This window comes from Microcebus murinus, chromosome 5 (assembly GCF_040939455.1).
Source record: "Microcebus murinus isolate Inina chromosome 5, M.murinus_Inina_mat1.0, whole genome shotgun sequence".
Classification (NCBI taxonomy): Eukaryota; Metazoa; Chordata; class Mammalia; order Primates; family Cheirogaleidae; genus Microcebus; species Microcebus murinus.
This window is the reverse complement of record NC_134108.1, coordinates 43779661-43796200: the sequence shown is the minus strand read 5'-3', so window position 1 is coordinate 43796200 and position 16540 is coordinate 43779661. Positions and strand designations below refer to the sequence as shown.

Genomic DNA, 16540 nt, shown 5'->3' with positions numbered 1-16540 from the left:
GGTTGTTTATTTATACATTGTGAAAGATAGGCAACACCAAAATGTAATAGATAATTTAGATGATATAATGAAGATAGAATGAGGGAAGAAATGGGCTTAATTCACTTTCAGTGTCAATGATTAGCATTTTATGTTCTTCCCTATCAACCCAACAGGAAAGAATGAGTTGAAAAGTTGCATCTGGTGATAGTCTCGTTAGTATAAATACTTACATAGCACCAATGCAAAAGCTCTGGGGATATGTGTTTAGATGTAGTTAAAATAACGTAAGAATAGAATCATGAACTTTCTCTGTGACATTTGTCTGACTTATTTCCATACTTAGCGCAGTATCCTTACCTAGTCTTTCCTCAACTAATTCATGCTATTGTCGGTCTGCTCATCAATCCCCTTTCTTATTCTTTCTAGTTTCTCACACACTCTCACTTCATTTGGTTTCCTTAAACATTAGCTTATCCTTTTTAGTTTTGCTTATGGGGTCATCTGTTTATTCCTTATATCTCCTTTTCAGATATTTATTAAAAACCCATCCACCTTTTTAACCCACATTTTAAGCTATTTTTTCCCCTTTTTCCTTTTGTCTCTATTATTTTATCCCCATTTTGTGTTTCTCCTTTAATGTACCTGCATCCCACTCAGGGTTGAAGGCCCTAGTGAGGGCATTTTCCTGCCTTGTTCTACAGATCAGGAGATGACAGGAATGCATCCTACACATGTGCACAAACACACGAATGAGCAGAAAGGTCAGGGAGCTTGCATCATCTTCCCCAGGAGACAAAGATGTGCCCAGTTGAAACTGAAAAAGAATGTGAGCCATGAAAGCAAAGTGGGAGCCAGGTGAGAGGGTGGTGACAGTAGGTTTCTGTCCAACATTCATTAATTGTGATTCTATCAAACAAACTGTTGTGATTTACTTAGAATTTGTTTCCCAACCAAGCTCAGAAAGACAATTAAAATAATATATTCTTTAATCAGTATATAGATTAAGACATAAATCCTTTTTTCTTTATATTTAAGTTTATAAAATAATGATAATTATTTTAATTATCTGATCATTATTTATGTATTAAAGTAGGTTAAAATAAGACCCCTACAAAAGTCAACATATGTTCTATAGAATAGTATTTTTAAAGGATTTTAAAAAAGAAAGAAGGAAGAAAATAAGACAGACTTAAAGTCAAATAGAGTTATTATGAATAAGCATTTAACTGAACTCTAAGCTTCCTAGTAGCTAAGAATAAAGAAAACTGTGATGTGTAACAAATTCTTAGTATCTGTTATAAGGAAACAAATCAATTTTTCTCAAGAGAAATAAACCTTAAACTTTTGCCCATATTAATTTTAGAACTAATTTTAGAAAGTTCTTATACTTTTTTAACATGATTCCTTTTAGAGCATTATAAAAACTATAACCTCTTATCCTAAAAACATCATACAAATTTCATATACATTTTCAGAGGATTCGTGAACTGTCATAAGCCTATCTTTGGAACCTCTAGGGAGTTCAGGATCTACAGATTAAGGACTTTTGTCACTGGAATGGAGGTGGAGAAGGTCTTAAAAGTCCTAGTAGAGAATGACAACAGAAATTGCAAAATCCATCTATTTTTGTCTTTCTTATTTGTGTTAGGAGAACAATATTAAAAGATAATTTATCAAAAATAATTTTTGAGGGAGGTAGAGTCATGAATACACTCAATCACAAGATCTATATTTGACCTCATGGCCAGCATACTTGCTATACTTTATTTTTTATGGCATAAGTGTCTTCTAATAATATTTTAAATGGTCTACAGAAGTATAGAAACTACAATACTCAGATGAGTAAATCAAATAGCAATCCATTTATTATTTTAAGTTTATTAAAGTATATCTTACCTTTTTTTATATTTTACTAACATATATGACCAAACAATATATTATTTGGTTTTCTTTATTTGTGGACTTTATAAAAATGGAATCATATTATATGTTGTCTCTTGAAACTTTTTTTCCATGCAACATCATGCTTCCAAATTTTATCTATGTTGTTGCATATCACTCAACTCATTATTTTTACTATTATATAATATTTCATAGAATAAATAAACCATAAATGATCCCTCTCACATTAATGGAAATTTGGATTGAGTCTAGTGTTTTGCTATTAGAAATTTAGTGGCTATCAACATTTTCTGGGAAAAAAGGTTTTACTCTGGAGATGGAGACAAGGGAGGAATTCATAAGCCCATAATTAGTAATAGGCTAAGTCTTGGGCTACCTGGTTAAATGGATGTTCATGATCATTATGCTTTAAAACTTACCTGACAGTTACACATATTCTTTTGTATTTATCAAAGATATTTTTAAAAGATAAAAGGTTTTAAAAACTGATAAACTAGAAAATTTTGCATAACTAAAATTTTGGAAAATGAACATCCATGCTTTAAAAGATAGTAGAAATTTTGTTAAGCATCAATATTTTCAAAAGGGAAAAATAATCTGTTGGTATTCCTCCATCTCTCACTAATTGTCATGTAAGTATTTTGCTTTCTATCACTTAATTAGGACCTACTGAATAGATAGCATGACTTTTCATTTCCCTAAATTACTGATTTCCTAAGTTAGACTTTTGATAAGAAATAGTACAGAGTTCAAAGTGACTCAGCATGAAAACCAGTATCTGCTTGTTTTATCATAAACTATTGCATAACACAAATATAAGTTATTAAGTTATTTTTATATTGTTTTTATCTGAAACATCACTGTAATCCCTGTATCATAATAGCCTGAGGCTAAAAAGAGGAATACTCTACAACCATTGCATAAAAGAGAAGAAAACCAGGGCTTACCTAACCCACTCCCCATCTGTCTCCTAGGAAAGTACAAAGAGGACCATGTACTGCTTATGTATACAGAAGATTCTTTGAACAGGTGGATCTGAGTGCATTCTTTTTAGTTTATAAAATAGTACTACTAGTATACCATAGAAATAACATATTTAAAATGTAGATACAAGGTGTATAATTAAGTATCAAAGTATTTTTAAAGGACTGTTAACCTGATTCAGTATTTCCAAAAAGGTCTGACCCTGATACCTTCTTAATCTACTATCTTATATAAATACTATGAAATTTCCTTTACAGACACACTTCTTTATTTTTTATGTATTTATTTTTTTGAAACTGAGTCTCGCTCTGTTGCCTGGGCAAGTGCCGTGGCTTCAGCTTAGCTCACAGCAACCTCAACCTCCTGGGCTCAATCGATCCTCCTGCCTCAGCCTCTTGAGTAGCTGGGACTACAGGTGTGTGCCACAATGCCCAGCTAATTTTTTTTTTCTATTTTTAATAGAGATAGGTCTCACTCTTGCTCAGGTTAGTCTCAAACTCCTGAGCTCAAGCAATCCTCCTACCTCGAGTGCTAGGATTATAAGCGTGAACCGTCATGCCTGGTCCACACTTCTTTAAAAGTCACATGTATTTGCTGCCTCTACTTTGAGACCTAGGACTAAACTTATCTTCCCACAACATGACCCCAAAATGTGGGAGTATAACACCCAAGAAAAAAACTCTGATGAATTTTTTTATAATTTTGAGAAGACCAAATTGATGGAGCCAAAGATGAACCCTCAACTTATTCCAAATGCCAAATATCCAACGCACCAGAGGATACTGAATACATACCAACTTAGATGCCATTGAAAGGGTGAAACCTTTTATAAATCCCAACCAGACAGACAAAGTCCTTTAGAACCCTGCAGACTCTGCTTGGAAATGGAGACATCTGGGTTCCACTGCTTCTTGCTTTTGTTTTCCCTCAGCTCTGATTCTCAGGATGGACTAAGTCCCATGTGTGAATCCAAATCCTTAACCATACAATCCTTTTCTATGGTTCAATCCAGCCTAAACCTCCCAGAGCACAGTCCCAGCCAGAGCAGCCAATTCCTCTTTATGATTCTCTCTCTCTCTACTGCATGCCATCACCCATCATTACTTCATGAAACTGCTTTTTAGTGTCACCAATAATCCTCCAGAAAACCTAATGGTCTTCCCTTCGTCCTCATTATCGTCACCTTTCTGTAGACTTTGACCCAAAACCTCCTTCTTGACATTCTGTCTTCTTGCTTTGAAAAAGTTGCTCTTTGTTTTTCTCCTAATTTCATGAATTCTTCTTCATTATTTCCTTCAGTGGTTCTTCCTCTATGTATTAGCTAGGTTTTGCTTCATAACAACTATTTAGTTAGCTCTCACATCTAAAGATCAGCATGGGATGGACTCCACTGATTTTAGCTGGGCTTGGTCATGTACAGACCTCTACTCTAATCCTTTCCCACATCATCATGGTCTTTTCAAAACTCTGCTTTTTATCTATCTCCCATTAGATAAAGCCCAAACCCTTTATTTAACCTGGCATAAATGGTCTTTTCCAAAAACTTGTTCCAACTTATCTTTCCAGATTTATTTCCCATTGCTCCTTTTCATGAATGTTTCAAATAAACTACACAATTTGCTATTCCCCAAATATACTTTTGCTTTCTTCTTTTCATATTATTCAACAATTTGTACTGAATTGACCCATCTCTTTGGTCCTTTAGAAATTCAACTCAGTAAGCATTCAATAAAACTGAAAAGGAGAGTGTTTCTGGTCTAAGAAATTTTTACTCTTGGGAGGAAATATATAGTCTCACTGTCTGAGATTATAAATTCTCTTGAGCAGAAAAAGTCTTACATGGTTTTCCAGGCACTCAAAGACTATGCAATCTCACAGAAAAGACAGAAGTTTCATAGCTAGCCATTATATGATAAGAGTACAGGCCCTGAAAGCAGGCTTCAGGCAGACAAATCTCAGTTCTATCATTTCTTAGGTGTGTAGCCCTGAGCAGTTTACTTAAAGTCTTTCATCTTTAGGCTCTTCATCTGCAAATGAGTATAATAACAGCATCCACCTCATAGACTTGTCTTAAAACATAAAACAATGCAAATGAAGTTAGTTGTGTGGCAGATAACACACCAGTAAGCTCTCAATAAATGTCAGTTATTACTGACTCCTGCTCTACTAACAATAAATACAAAATCACAGGAAGAACAAATTATGAATTCTTTCTAAGGATGTTAGAAAAAGCTTCTAAAAAGAGAGTCATATGATCTAAACCCTGAAAGGAAGGTATGATTTCTCCCAAATCAGGACTGATCTCTTCTACCTCTGCATCAATTTGTCTATGATTTTATGTATTCATTCATGCATTAAACAATTATTATGTTTTGAGTGCACACTACATGACAGACAGTTTGTTCTACTCTTATAGTATAGTGGGCAACCTGTGGCCTTAAGGCCACATGTGGCTCTCTAGGTCCTTAAATGCAGTCTTTTGACTGAATCCAAATTTTATACAACAGATCCTTTCATTTTTATTAATACATTTTTGTTTCTCTTTTATATTTTTATTTTTAAAGTGAATGCATTTAAAATACCAAAGAATAAAATAAGTTTCAATGAAATAATCCTCCCAGATTGACCAGCACAATTAGAACATTAATAAGCTGAAAGGGCTAAATTGATGGCTGCTTCACTCACAATTTAGTTCTAACTTGCCCTGCCTGACTGGAACCACTATCACACGAAGCTGGTTGATGAGAGTTTATGGTGGTCGAATACACTAGTATGTTATCAAATTTTGACAACAGTGCATTGTGTTTCTGTTTAAGCCAAAATTTTATCTCTGCAAGAACAGATAGTTAAATTTTATGAAGAACAGAATCAGAAATGTGAATTATTGAAAGAAGATTTCTATAGGAATGCAGCATTTCTGTGTGATATCATATCAAATCAAAATGACCTGAATATTTCTTTGCAAAGTAAAACTAAGTCTGTATATGACATGTGGTGAAAAACCCAAGCATTTTGAAAAGCTATCTTTTTTCAAAAAGAGTTCTTCTTCAAAAGGAAATTTCAGATGAACATTTTCCCCAGTTAACAAAGGTCATTGATGAGCAGGATGATATATGCTAATCATTTGAAGAATACACAGCTGTTATAGACCTATTAATTAGAAAATATAATGAAACATTCACTGACTTTGACAATCATGACATCACACTCAAATTAGCATTTCAGCCTCACCTAGTTGATATCACCAAAGCACCTAAAGAACTACAGATGGAATTGATTGAGCTCTCAGTACATGACATCTTAAAGTCATTGGTTGCTGCTAAGGAAGATCCACTGGAAATATGGAAAAATGCAGTAGAATACCCACACCTTCAGCAACATGCCTGAAAATGCTTTCTTGCTTTTCAACCACTTATTGCCATGAATCAACATTCCCGTACCTAATGTAAATCAAGATGCCCTTACAGTTACAAAGGACTGATATCCATCTAGAAGATCAACTAAGACTCCAGACCTCCATGCTGCAACCAAATATTCAAATGTTTTCCAACAAAAAGCAGACACAACGAATTCGTTAAAAGGTTAACTTTAAAATTAACAAATAGTTTTCATTTTTTGAAATTATTAAGTACATAGTAGTTAGAGTTTTATAAAATAATGTACATTTTTAAGTACATCTAATTGAAGTTTCTTGAATGCAGCCTTATTTGATTACAGCTACATTAATGGGGCCTTTTAACATGAAAAGTTTCCCCAGCCCTATCTTACGGCATTTATCAGCATCTGTCTATGCCAACTGAGAAAGTGAAAATCAGTGCTGACATCCAGGACCTGGCCTGGCGTTTATGGCTAAGCCTTGGTGTCCTCTGTTGAACATAAACAATCTCACCGAACATCAACATCAGACAAAGCCACTCTGTGACCACGATGGATCAAGACAAAAACATGATCACTCCATAATCATGTCTAAATGCCCACAAAAGCAGGAATGTTGTCCAACCTCAAAAATGATCAAACATTCACCCATCTTGGCTCACCTGAGTGACTGATGTTTCTTGACCAATTATATATAGCTTTATTCTTCCCTCTTTCTCTGTAAGATTTATTAAAATACTCAATTAAACATAAAATACTCCACATCCAGAAAACATCCCATCCAGAGCAATGCTCTCCTTTCTTAAACTTTCCCCCAAAACACACCCCAAAAATCTAATAATGAGGCCTTTCTAACACCCTATTACTGAGATTCTGTACCCATATCCGTGGTCTCCTTCCCTGCAATGAGTAATAAACCACTACAGATACGTTCCTGGTGCACTTGTGCTGAAGGGCATCATCATAACATTTCTGATTATTACTCTTGTCTCCTGAGATTATTAAATTCTCTGGAGAAGATCACTACCTTATTAATTTTTGTATCTCCCACTATATAAAAAAAGTACCCAGGTGACGTGGGCCACACATGTAAAAATTCATCCATCTATACCCTCAAGATATGTTTACTATATGCAAATAGTGCCTCCATTTAAAAAATGGCTGCTATGGCTAAGGCATGCGCACTTTAACAGCCTGGGATGTACACGGGAAGGGCGGAAGAAAGGGATCTCGCGAGAGTGGCGGGCTGGGTCTGGAGGAGTGAAGCCAGGCTGGGAAGTGGTACCAATCAGTCGCCGGCCTTTTTCTATTCTTGTTCTCTCAGCCTCTATGGTACTATGGGAAAAGCAGAAGGAAGGAATCTCTCCAGAGATAAAAAAAAATAAATAAAAAATTTTAAAAGTACCTTTAATAGAGTAAATATATACAAAAGTTTGTTGAATGGATATCTGACTCCCATAGAAACTATTTTCCTCAATGACAAGAAATGGTGAAAAGACATTGGAGAAAGTGTGAAGACTGCTTCACAAAAGTGCAACTGGCGCTCTCCAGAAATGATTCTCTGGTAGTGACTTTGCAGGCAGCACAATTCTGGGGCTCACGGGATGGTGTCTTGGAATGTCATTATTAATTAATATTCAGAAATGGCAAAAATGCATATGTGGGATTAGGCTAGCATCACCGTAGCCTTAAATATATCAACAATACTGGCCTTTCAGAGGAAACTTGTGGGATTTTTCTGATTCATCCAAACCATGATGCCAATGTGGTATGCAACAATTTTGTTAATGAAAATACTTATTGTTGATATATTATTCTAAAGGCCTTTCAAACTAGATACCTAGCATAAAGTTCAAAGGTTCCTATTAATTGCATTTCTTGAATTACATTTTCATTTTACCCTTAAAAAAGCACAGAAATCATTTTTTAAAATCTCTAATTTATAATTTAGTCTTAATTTAAAGGCACTATAAAATATGGCAGGTAAAAAAAGAAGTCATAAATAAAAACATTAAAGAATCTGACATATAAATTGACATTCAATTTTTAAATAGAAAAACATTTAACTAAAAATCTTTGTAGAAAAAAAATTACATTGTGACAGACAGATATTACACAAGGGATAGTCTATTATAGTATCTGAATTTAGCCAAATAAGCAATAAGGTGGGTAATAGAGATCACATAATCTACATTTGCATCTGTGCATTTTAGCAAAATTCTTCTGTTACATTAATCTTCAAGGAAACAGCCACATAAACTAATACTAAAGTTGCAGGCTTTGGGAAAATAGCTATAAGGAGCCCTGAAATACCATTAAAGTTGCTATTAATCTGCATAACTACCTTCTCTCAAGAAACTGGCCTAATCCTTTCAGTGCTAAGAAGTGCTAAGAATTCACATTAGAGATTGCAGAGAACGCTGCAAAGAAATTAATAGTTAATTAGCAAGAAAACTAGTAAAAAGAAGATATAATTATATTTGATAATATTTTAGAATGTAACAGTGAAAGGCTATTAATATTCAGTAAAGAGTCAAACTTTCAGCACACATATGCTAAAAAATATTTCATATACATATAATTAGAAATTATGTACATTGAACATAAAAGCTGAAATTACAAGTCTGGCCCCACAACATTAATTTTGTAAATTAGGTTTTGGTTTGCTGTCCATTTAAAAGCTCTATCTAGTAATTTCTCTACTTTGAATATAGCCATGGCATAATTTAATATGTGTATATGTGATTTTTTTATGTCATTTCAAGAAGATTTACAATCTGTTCCTAGCTTGATATTCATTCTACATTACAAAGAATATTTGAATCAGTCTATGCCCCTAAGTATTTTCTCCCAAGATGTGGATTAGAGGAACTAATTTCTGGAAGCCTGGAAATTATGTTTTAATGACTGTGAGTCAAACCAAAAATTAAGGCATGACAATTCATTGAGAAAAAAATACAAAATGGCTTATGCCTTTAATGTAGATTTTCCTGATACGTAAAAAAGCAACTCAGAGAAGAACAGTTGAAAAGAGGGAGCTGTCAGCTGCTCTTTAAAAGACCCCAGATCTGTAGATAAGCAATCATTCCTTTACCCAACCAGTGCTTATTATACATAGGCATCGCCCTAAGCTCCAGAGTAGCAATGGCTCCTCTTGCCACACTCCTGATCCACAGTTTATACTCTTGCAGAAAATAAATTAGCAATAGTGACAAAGGATGCTAATGGCTCTAAGCAGAAACACTGAATGTAGTCTAGAACAGGCGTCCACAAACTACGGCCCGCGCAGGCCACGTGCAGGTGTTTTTGCCCGTTTGTTTTTTTTACTTCAAAATAAGATATGTGCAATGTGCATAGGAATTTGTTCATAGTTTTTTTTAAACTATATAGTACGGCCCTCCAATGGTCTGAGGGACAGTGAACCGGCCCCCTGTTTAAAAAGTTTGAGGACTTCTGGAGAATGTCAGAAAAGTCTTGGAGGAAGGAACAAATAAGGTGAGACCTGAAGGATGAGTTAGAGCTGGTCAAGAAGAGAAGAGAAAGGAGAGGGTTGCAGGCAGAGAGAACAGCCCATCTGAAGACCAACCCACAGGTGAAAATGATTATTGCACTATTAAAGACTGAAAAATGCTCAGCATGCAGCACAACTGATATAGGGAAAGAATATTGTGAGCTCAGACTACTACAGTGAGAATATACAAAGTATGATTCATTTAGACAGAAGTAAAAGAAGAGCTGCCAACTAAATAAAACATCATATTTATTAACCCTACTATGTGTCATATTCTCTACAGTGCACATTTTCTGCAGAGTCTCATTTATGTCACGCATAACAGTCCTATGAGATAGGTGTCATTATTATTCCTGTTTTACAGATGAGAAACTGAGGCAGAGAAGTCAAATAATTTGCTAAAGGTCACACAGCTAAGTTATGACAGAGCCAGATTCAAATCCAGATCATCTGAGCCTATATCTTGTGTACTTAAGCATATCCCAGGCTAGGGCAAAAAGGGCAACCAGCATTATAATACTGTCACTGAAGTCATTTTGGCAACGATCACCTGCCAGTTTCACTCTCACATAGCGGGGGAGGTATGTTTCAATTAGTGGATTCTTGCCAATACTTCCTCATACTTCCTGGGCAGATTTTTGGAAATTAGGGCGTTGTGGTGAGGTAGGAAGGAAAACTCATTACCCAGCCCCCAGAGAGTTGAGAAATGAAGTGTGGGTTTGTACTACTCACGGCTCTGCCTGTAGGCTCCTGTCCTCAGCCACATAGTTAGAAGGAATATAGCCCTGTAGTTGCTGGTTGTAGCCATCTTCCCTCTTTTCCAAGTGCCTGGCAAACCACCAGCCCTTGTGGGAAGTGTCTAGGACTTGCAGTTTGTCGCCAGCACGGAAGCTTAGGTCCTCTGCTGTCCGAGCCTGGTAATCATATAGAGCCACAAAGTAGTGGCTGGAGCTTCTCTCAGGCTCCTGCCTCTGGGACCGAGGAGGAGTGACAGGGGAGCAACGGGCCCCTGGATTGGCAATCACCACTGGCTTGTCTGCCCCCTGGGACAAGCAGGGGAGACAGGGCTCCAAGTAAGCCCGGATCCTTGCCCAGACGTTGCCCATGGTGTCTTGTTGGGGAGAAGAGGCAGGAGGCTTCTCCCTCTCCCCTGAGTCTCTGCAAATCCACTTTTTCTTCCTCCACCACTCAACGCAGAAATCAGCACCAACTCGCCATACTTTCCAGAGTGTGCAAAGTCCTGTTTCAGAAAAGTCAAGCAAGCCCTACCTGGAGAGACTCGCTGGTTTGCTTTCTGTGTCCCCAGCTGCTGCCCCAGAGCAAAATCAAATGGGAGCTTGGCAGCTGCTCAATGGGAAGATGTCTTTTCTTCTTGTCTGCTGAAGAATCCCACAACAAATATAAAACTAAGAGGATTTTATTTAGATAGACATTGGAGAACAAAAAGATGCCATCTTGCCTTTTGTCCCAAGAAAAAGTTAAGAAGAAAAAGATACTAACTCCAGGTACAATCTCCACACCTTGCCTTTGCCAGCACCTGTCTCCCTGCTTCAAGTCTGTTCCTGTCGTTAGAACAGTCCCGATGGCTCTTTCCTTTTTGCTAATGAATAACCAACCAGCCGAGGCTATTGCCTTTAACATCCTGAGCTACGTGCAGACTGTAATAATTTCTCCTTACTTCCTGGTTTCTTTTTGTCTATGATCTAAATAGGATTCCTGTCCTCTTTACCACTCCCTTCTCCCACACCCAAGGTAGACCAGCCCCTTATCAGGGAGCCAAACTGTTAAAGCAGCCGCCAAAATCCAGGTTTCTTACATTTCATTCTATGAAATGTAAGGCTAGCCCAGGTAGCTTTTTTTCTTGCTATGTTCTCAACACAAAAGTTCAGGGCAGAGACTTATTTTCCTTCATAAATATGAGTAGAATTGTTTTGTCACCACTGGCATAAATAAAAAAGGCAAATTAAAGTGTTTAGGACAAAGGTATTTATTGCTGACACGAGAGCAACTGGGAAAGAACAAACAAGTCCCTCCCTTTTTTCATTACCAGGAATAGAATTTAATAGCCTCAAAGTATATTCACAATCTGGACAAGTAAGAAAGCAGCTGACTAAAACACTGAGAACCTGAAACACTGCTTTTTCCCGCAGACATTTAATATTCCATCCTTCAAGTGGTATTTCTGAAAAACACAAGACTCTCTCTCTCTCTTTCTCTCTCTCTCTCTCAATCTCTCTCTCTCACACACACACACACACACACACACACACACACACACACACACACACAAACTAGGTGGCCAGTAGAGAAACAAAGAGTAGAAGAAGGGCTCTTCCTGTGCTGCTATGGAGGCTCTTTCTGTTAAACTTTCACCTCAGGTCTATACTAGTTCTTACTAACCCTGTTGGCAGGGGCCCAGGAACTACCGAGACCGAGACCAGCACAGCCATCCCCAGGCAGGCAGTGGGTTTTGCTCGGCTTCCCCCAGTTCAGGGCAGCTGTCTCACAAGTATGTGCCCTGGATCACAGGAGTAGCTGAGCAATGAGTTTGGGCAATTTATGCTACTAATAATGAAGAGCATTGCAAAATTTTTTATGATGTGTCACTTGTTTTTGTATAAGATATTTATTTAAAAGTTTCTCTCTTAAAAACAATCTTTCAAATGATTTTGTCAGAGTCTTGAACCTGGCTAATCTAACCCCAGTACAATTTCAAAACTGTTCTTTTTCTAAATGCAAGGCATTTTTAGTAATCGGAACAATCAAATTCAAGAAAAAGGAAAAAAAAGAAAGCCAGAGAACCATGGCTTCAGCCCCACCTGGGATTACCTTGCACTAAAATCAGGCCCTAGCAAGTGGACAGATCATTTGGTTAAATGATCTTGTGTCACGCTCCCGGTTTCTTCCATTTTCTTTAAAGTCAGAGTAAACGTAACAATTCAGCAAGAACGGAAAAGCCGATTGCTGAGCCAGGTTCTTGTTGTTGTTGTTTATTTTATAATGATATGGAATCTAACACAAGAACGTATATATAACTCCATGTTATACACAAAAGAGAAAATATGTAACATCAAGAGACCAAAAAGAATATTTTGTTCCAAACACAATATGTACCATAAAAGTGTAGGATTCTATCAGTGCCCATTAACAGAGCCACAGATGCTAAAGTCTTTCCTGAGACAGCTGCATGATCCGGAAAAGAAAAAAGATTTGGAAGCAACCAGAGAGACGTATTCATACTCAATCTGTAAGTGGGGTTTGAGACTCCAAAAAAATTGAAAGCTACACATTCACATATGCCTTTGCTATGGTTATGACAAGGCATTCTGGAAAAAGACAAAGCAGCAGACCTGCACAGCACAGTCACTGAGCAAGTGAATGAAATTCAGAAAGCGGCCAACCATCCCAACATGTCAGGTGAGCAATGGCCTGAGACAGCAGAGCCAGGGGGTGGGAGAAGAAAGGGTTTTCTTGTGCCGGTTGTACCAGAATTCTCCAGGCACTCAGGCTTGAACCCATGCATGCATCCTTTACTCACTATCTGATTTCCTTTAGCTAATCAATCACTAAATTCTGCTCAGTCTTCCTTTTAATTTATTCCACAATTTTTTTTTTCTCTCTTCTTAGTGACAGGTGGGCACTTGACAAAAAATAGAAAATTATTTTCTAGATTATTCCAGAAGACTTCTACCCAGTCTCCCTTCCTCTGTTTTATTCCCATCTTTGGCTTATTTTGCACACCAAGATGAGTGGTGTTTATAATAGTTTATAGAGCAATTTTTACAATAGTAACAGTGACTGAAGCTATATGAATACTAGTAAAAGTAATTATCTCTTTTGGGAGATTTTCTACATGTCAGGCACTGTGCTAAGAATGTTAGAAATGAGATCTGGCAATCCCACTCCTGGGTATAGATGCAAAGGATTTGAAATCAGGACGTATGAGAGATATCTGCACTTGTGTGTTCATTGTAGCACCATTCACAATAACCACCTTATGGAATCAACCTTAGTGTTCATCAGCCAATGAATGAATAAAGAAAATGTGGCATATAAACATAAGGGGATCCTATTCAGCCTCAAAAAAGAAGAAAATCTTGTAATTTATGACCATATGAATGAACCTGGAGGATATTATATTATGCTAAGTAAAATAAACCAGGCACACAGACAAATACTGCATGTTCTCACTTATATGTGAAAGCTAAAAAAAAAAATCAAACACATAGAAGCAGACAGCAGAATGATGGTTACCAGAGGCTGAGGGGTGGGGGAAATGGGGAGATGCTGGTCAAGGGGTACAATGTTTCCATGGGAGAGGAAAAATAAATATTTAAGGTTATGGTTATGTTAATGAGCAATAATGTCAATCACATCCACATTATGTGCATATATCATGGTATTACTTTGACCCAATAAATATGTACAATTATGAACTGTTAATATCTAACAAAAATAACACAAGAATGTTACAAATGATACAGCATTTAATTCTCACAAAATAAAAATGTCTTGATTATTTTAGAGAAGAAACTGAGGCTTAGGTTAGGTTACTTGCCCAAGGTCACACAGCCACCACCATGTGGCTGAACCATGAGTGACACCCTAGTCTCAAGCTGACTCCAGAGACTGAGATACAAATGCTCAGTGTCACTGACTCTTAAAAAAAAAAGAATCTGATATGATTCTTCTATGTAAAATCCTTCAAGAACCTCCCACATGTTTAGAATAAACCTTAGCTCCTTAGCAAGACACACAAAGCCATGCTAATGCCTCTAGCCTTATGGTCCCTCGCTCCTGCCCAAGCTTCCTGTGACATAACTCATCAACCACCAGCAGCTGCTGAGGCCCTATTCCCCGCCACATGTCTGCATCCTCCTCGACCTGCTCCCCTCATGACTTCATGGTCATTCTTCTAGGTTAGGTTCAAGCATCATCTTCTTTGCCCTAATAGATTAGAGACCCCTACTCTGTGCACCCCTAAAACCTGGCACATACTTCTCCTTGGTTGCTTGTCAAGCTCCTCTTGGTTCCTTTATTTGTTTGTTTTCCTAGGAGAAGAGATTCCCTTCTCTGAATCTTCAGTGCCCCTTATAATGTCTGATATGTTAGTCGTAAATACTCAGTATTTTTTGAATTAATTAAAACAGAAAGAGTTGCAGGGAAGAAGAAAAGAGAGAGAGGGAGGAGGGAAGGAGAAAGAAACCATTGGGTGAATAAAATGTATGCAAATATTCACAACTGGGAGTGAAAGTTCCATAGTGTGAAAAGAGCCAGGAGCACAGAGAGAGTGACTTTCTATCTTGTCCCCTGAATGTTGGATTCCTTTGCCAGCCTCCTAAACCAGTTTTCCTGCCTACAGTTACTTTCCCTCTCATCCTCAGAGCATTGCCACTACATTAATCTTCTTAATCAAAATCTCCTGCACAATAACCTTCAACAGATTTTCATTGCCTGAAAGGCATGGCTTAGAATTCAAAGCTAAGGAATTTGAACTTTATCCAATCTTTATCAGATGTACCCTTTCAACACCCCTCTCCATTATAGCCTTACATTAGCTCTCCCACTCAGCCAAATTGGTTTATTGGATCTCCCAATATGCCTCATCTGTTCCCATATCTCATCCTGTCTCCTTTACCATTCTTTTGCTTAATATTCCTTCTCCTCCCAGCAGACTGTTGCCTGCAAAAAAATAATTTCTCTCTTCCTTAAATCTTTCTATGTCCCACAATCCCCATCCCCAATACACACAACAGTGAATGAATGAACCATGCTCCTGTATCTGGTGTGCTGAATACTGCTACAGAAAATCCCACAGCTATTCAGTTTTAATGATCTCCAACTCCTGCTAGGCCCTCAGCACCACTCCACACTCTTTTATGTGCCAGTCTGGTCAGTCTCTTCAATTTCCCATAACACTATCCCAAATCATCTATCATTCTTCTCAGGGTCTCTGAGCTTATCCCCTTTTTCTGATGACTTTGTCATATAAATTCACAAAAATTCCAAATCTATTTGACATTAACTAATTCAATTTCCTTCTCTTGCATCAAAAAGTGAATCTACATTTGCAAATATATTTGCTTTCCTCCTGGGAGAAAAACTTCTACTTTCTACCTAATGTTCATTTTTTTCTTCTTCCTTTCTAATAGAAATTTACTTTAATAGAAGAAAAAAGCAAAATACTATATTTCCCAGCCCTCCTTAAAGCTTGGAGTGGCTAATGAAAAATAAGCAGAAGTCAGTGGGTGGGGTTTCAGGAAAGTACCCTAAAGGAGGCTGACTTAACTGGGAGATCTACTATTTTTCCCTTCCTTCTTTTCTTTCATCCTGTTTGGAACTCAGTTGAGGTGGCTGAATCTCAAGCAGACATCCTTAAACCATAAATTGATCTAAAAATGGAAAGCATAAAAAGATAAAAGTAACTTATTCCCCTAAGGCCCAGGAATACTTCTTTGTAATATGGGAGACAAATTATCTTCTATGTAAGGTATAATTATTTTGATTTTTTGTTATATGTAGCTAAGCCTAGACTTAAGTGAAAAAAAGACAGAAAAAATGGTTAAATCCCATGCCTATGCTTTAATATTATCCCCTTGTGGGATCTGATTCCATCAATGAACTGTCAGCTCACCTTTCTCTGTAAGTGACTCCCTCAAAAGCCTATAGTCAAGTTCAAGTCTCTCAAGCATTAAAAAGAAAAGAATAGAAAAAGAAAAAAATGAAAGGAAAGGAAAGGAAAAAAAGAAAGATAATTGGAGAATAAAAAGACAAAAATTCCTAAAT

At 37.0% G+C, this 16540-nt stretch overlaps 1 protein-coding gene across 2 annotated transcripts in view; it reads right to left on the bottom strand.

Annotated features, from left to right (window-relative positions):
• Positions 1-11410, bottom strand: part of FRK (fyn related Src family tyrosine kinase) — a 90260-nt gene extending 78850 nt beyond the window's left edge. For both annotated transcript variants that reach the window (XM_012753228.2, XM_012753227.2), the window contains exon 1: positions 10487-11410. In XM_012753228.2, coding sequence (XP_012608682.1) covers positions 10487-10860 — 374 coding nt within the window. In that variant the 5' untranslated portion in view covers positions 10861-11410. The remainder of the gene's footprint in view (positions 1-10486) is intronic.
• Positions 11411-16540: the final 5130 nt, after the last annotated feature.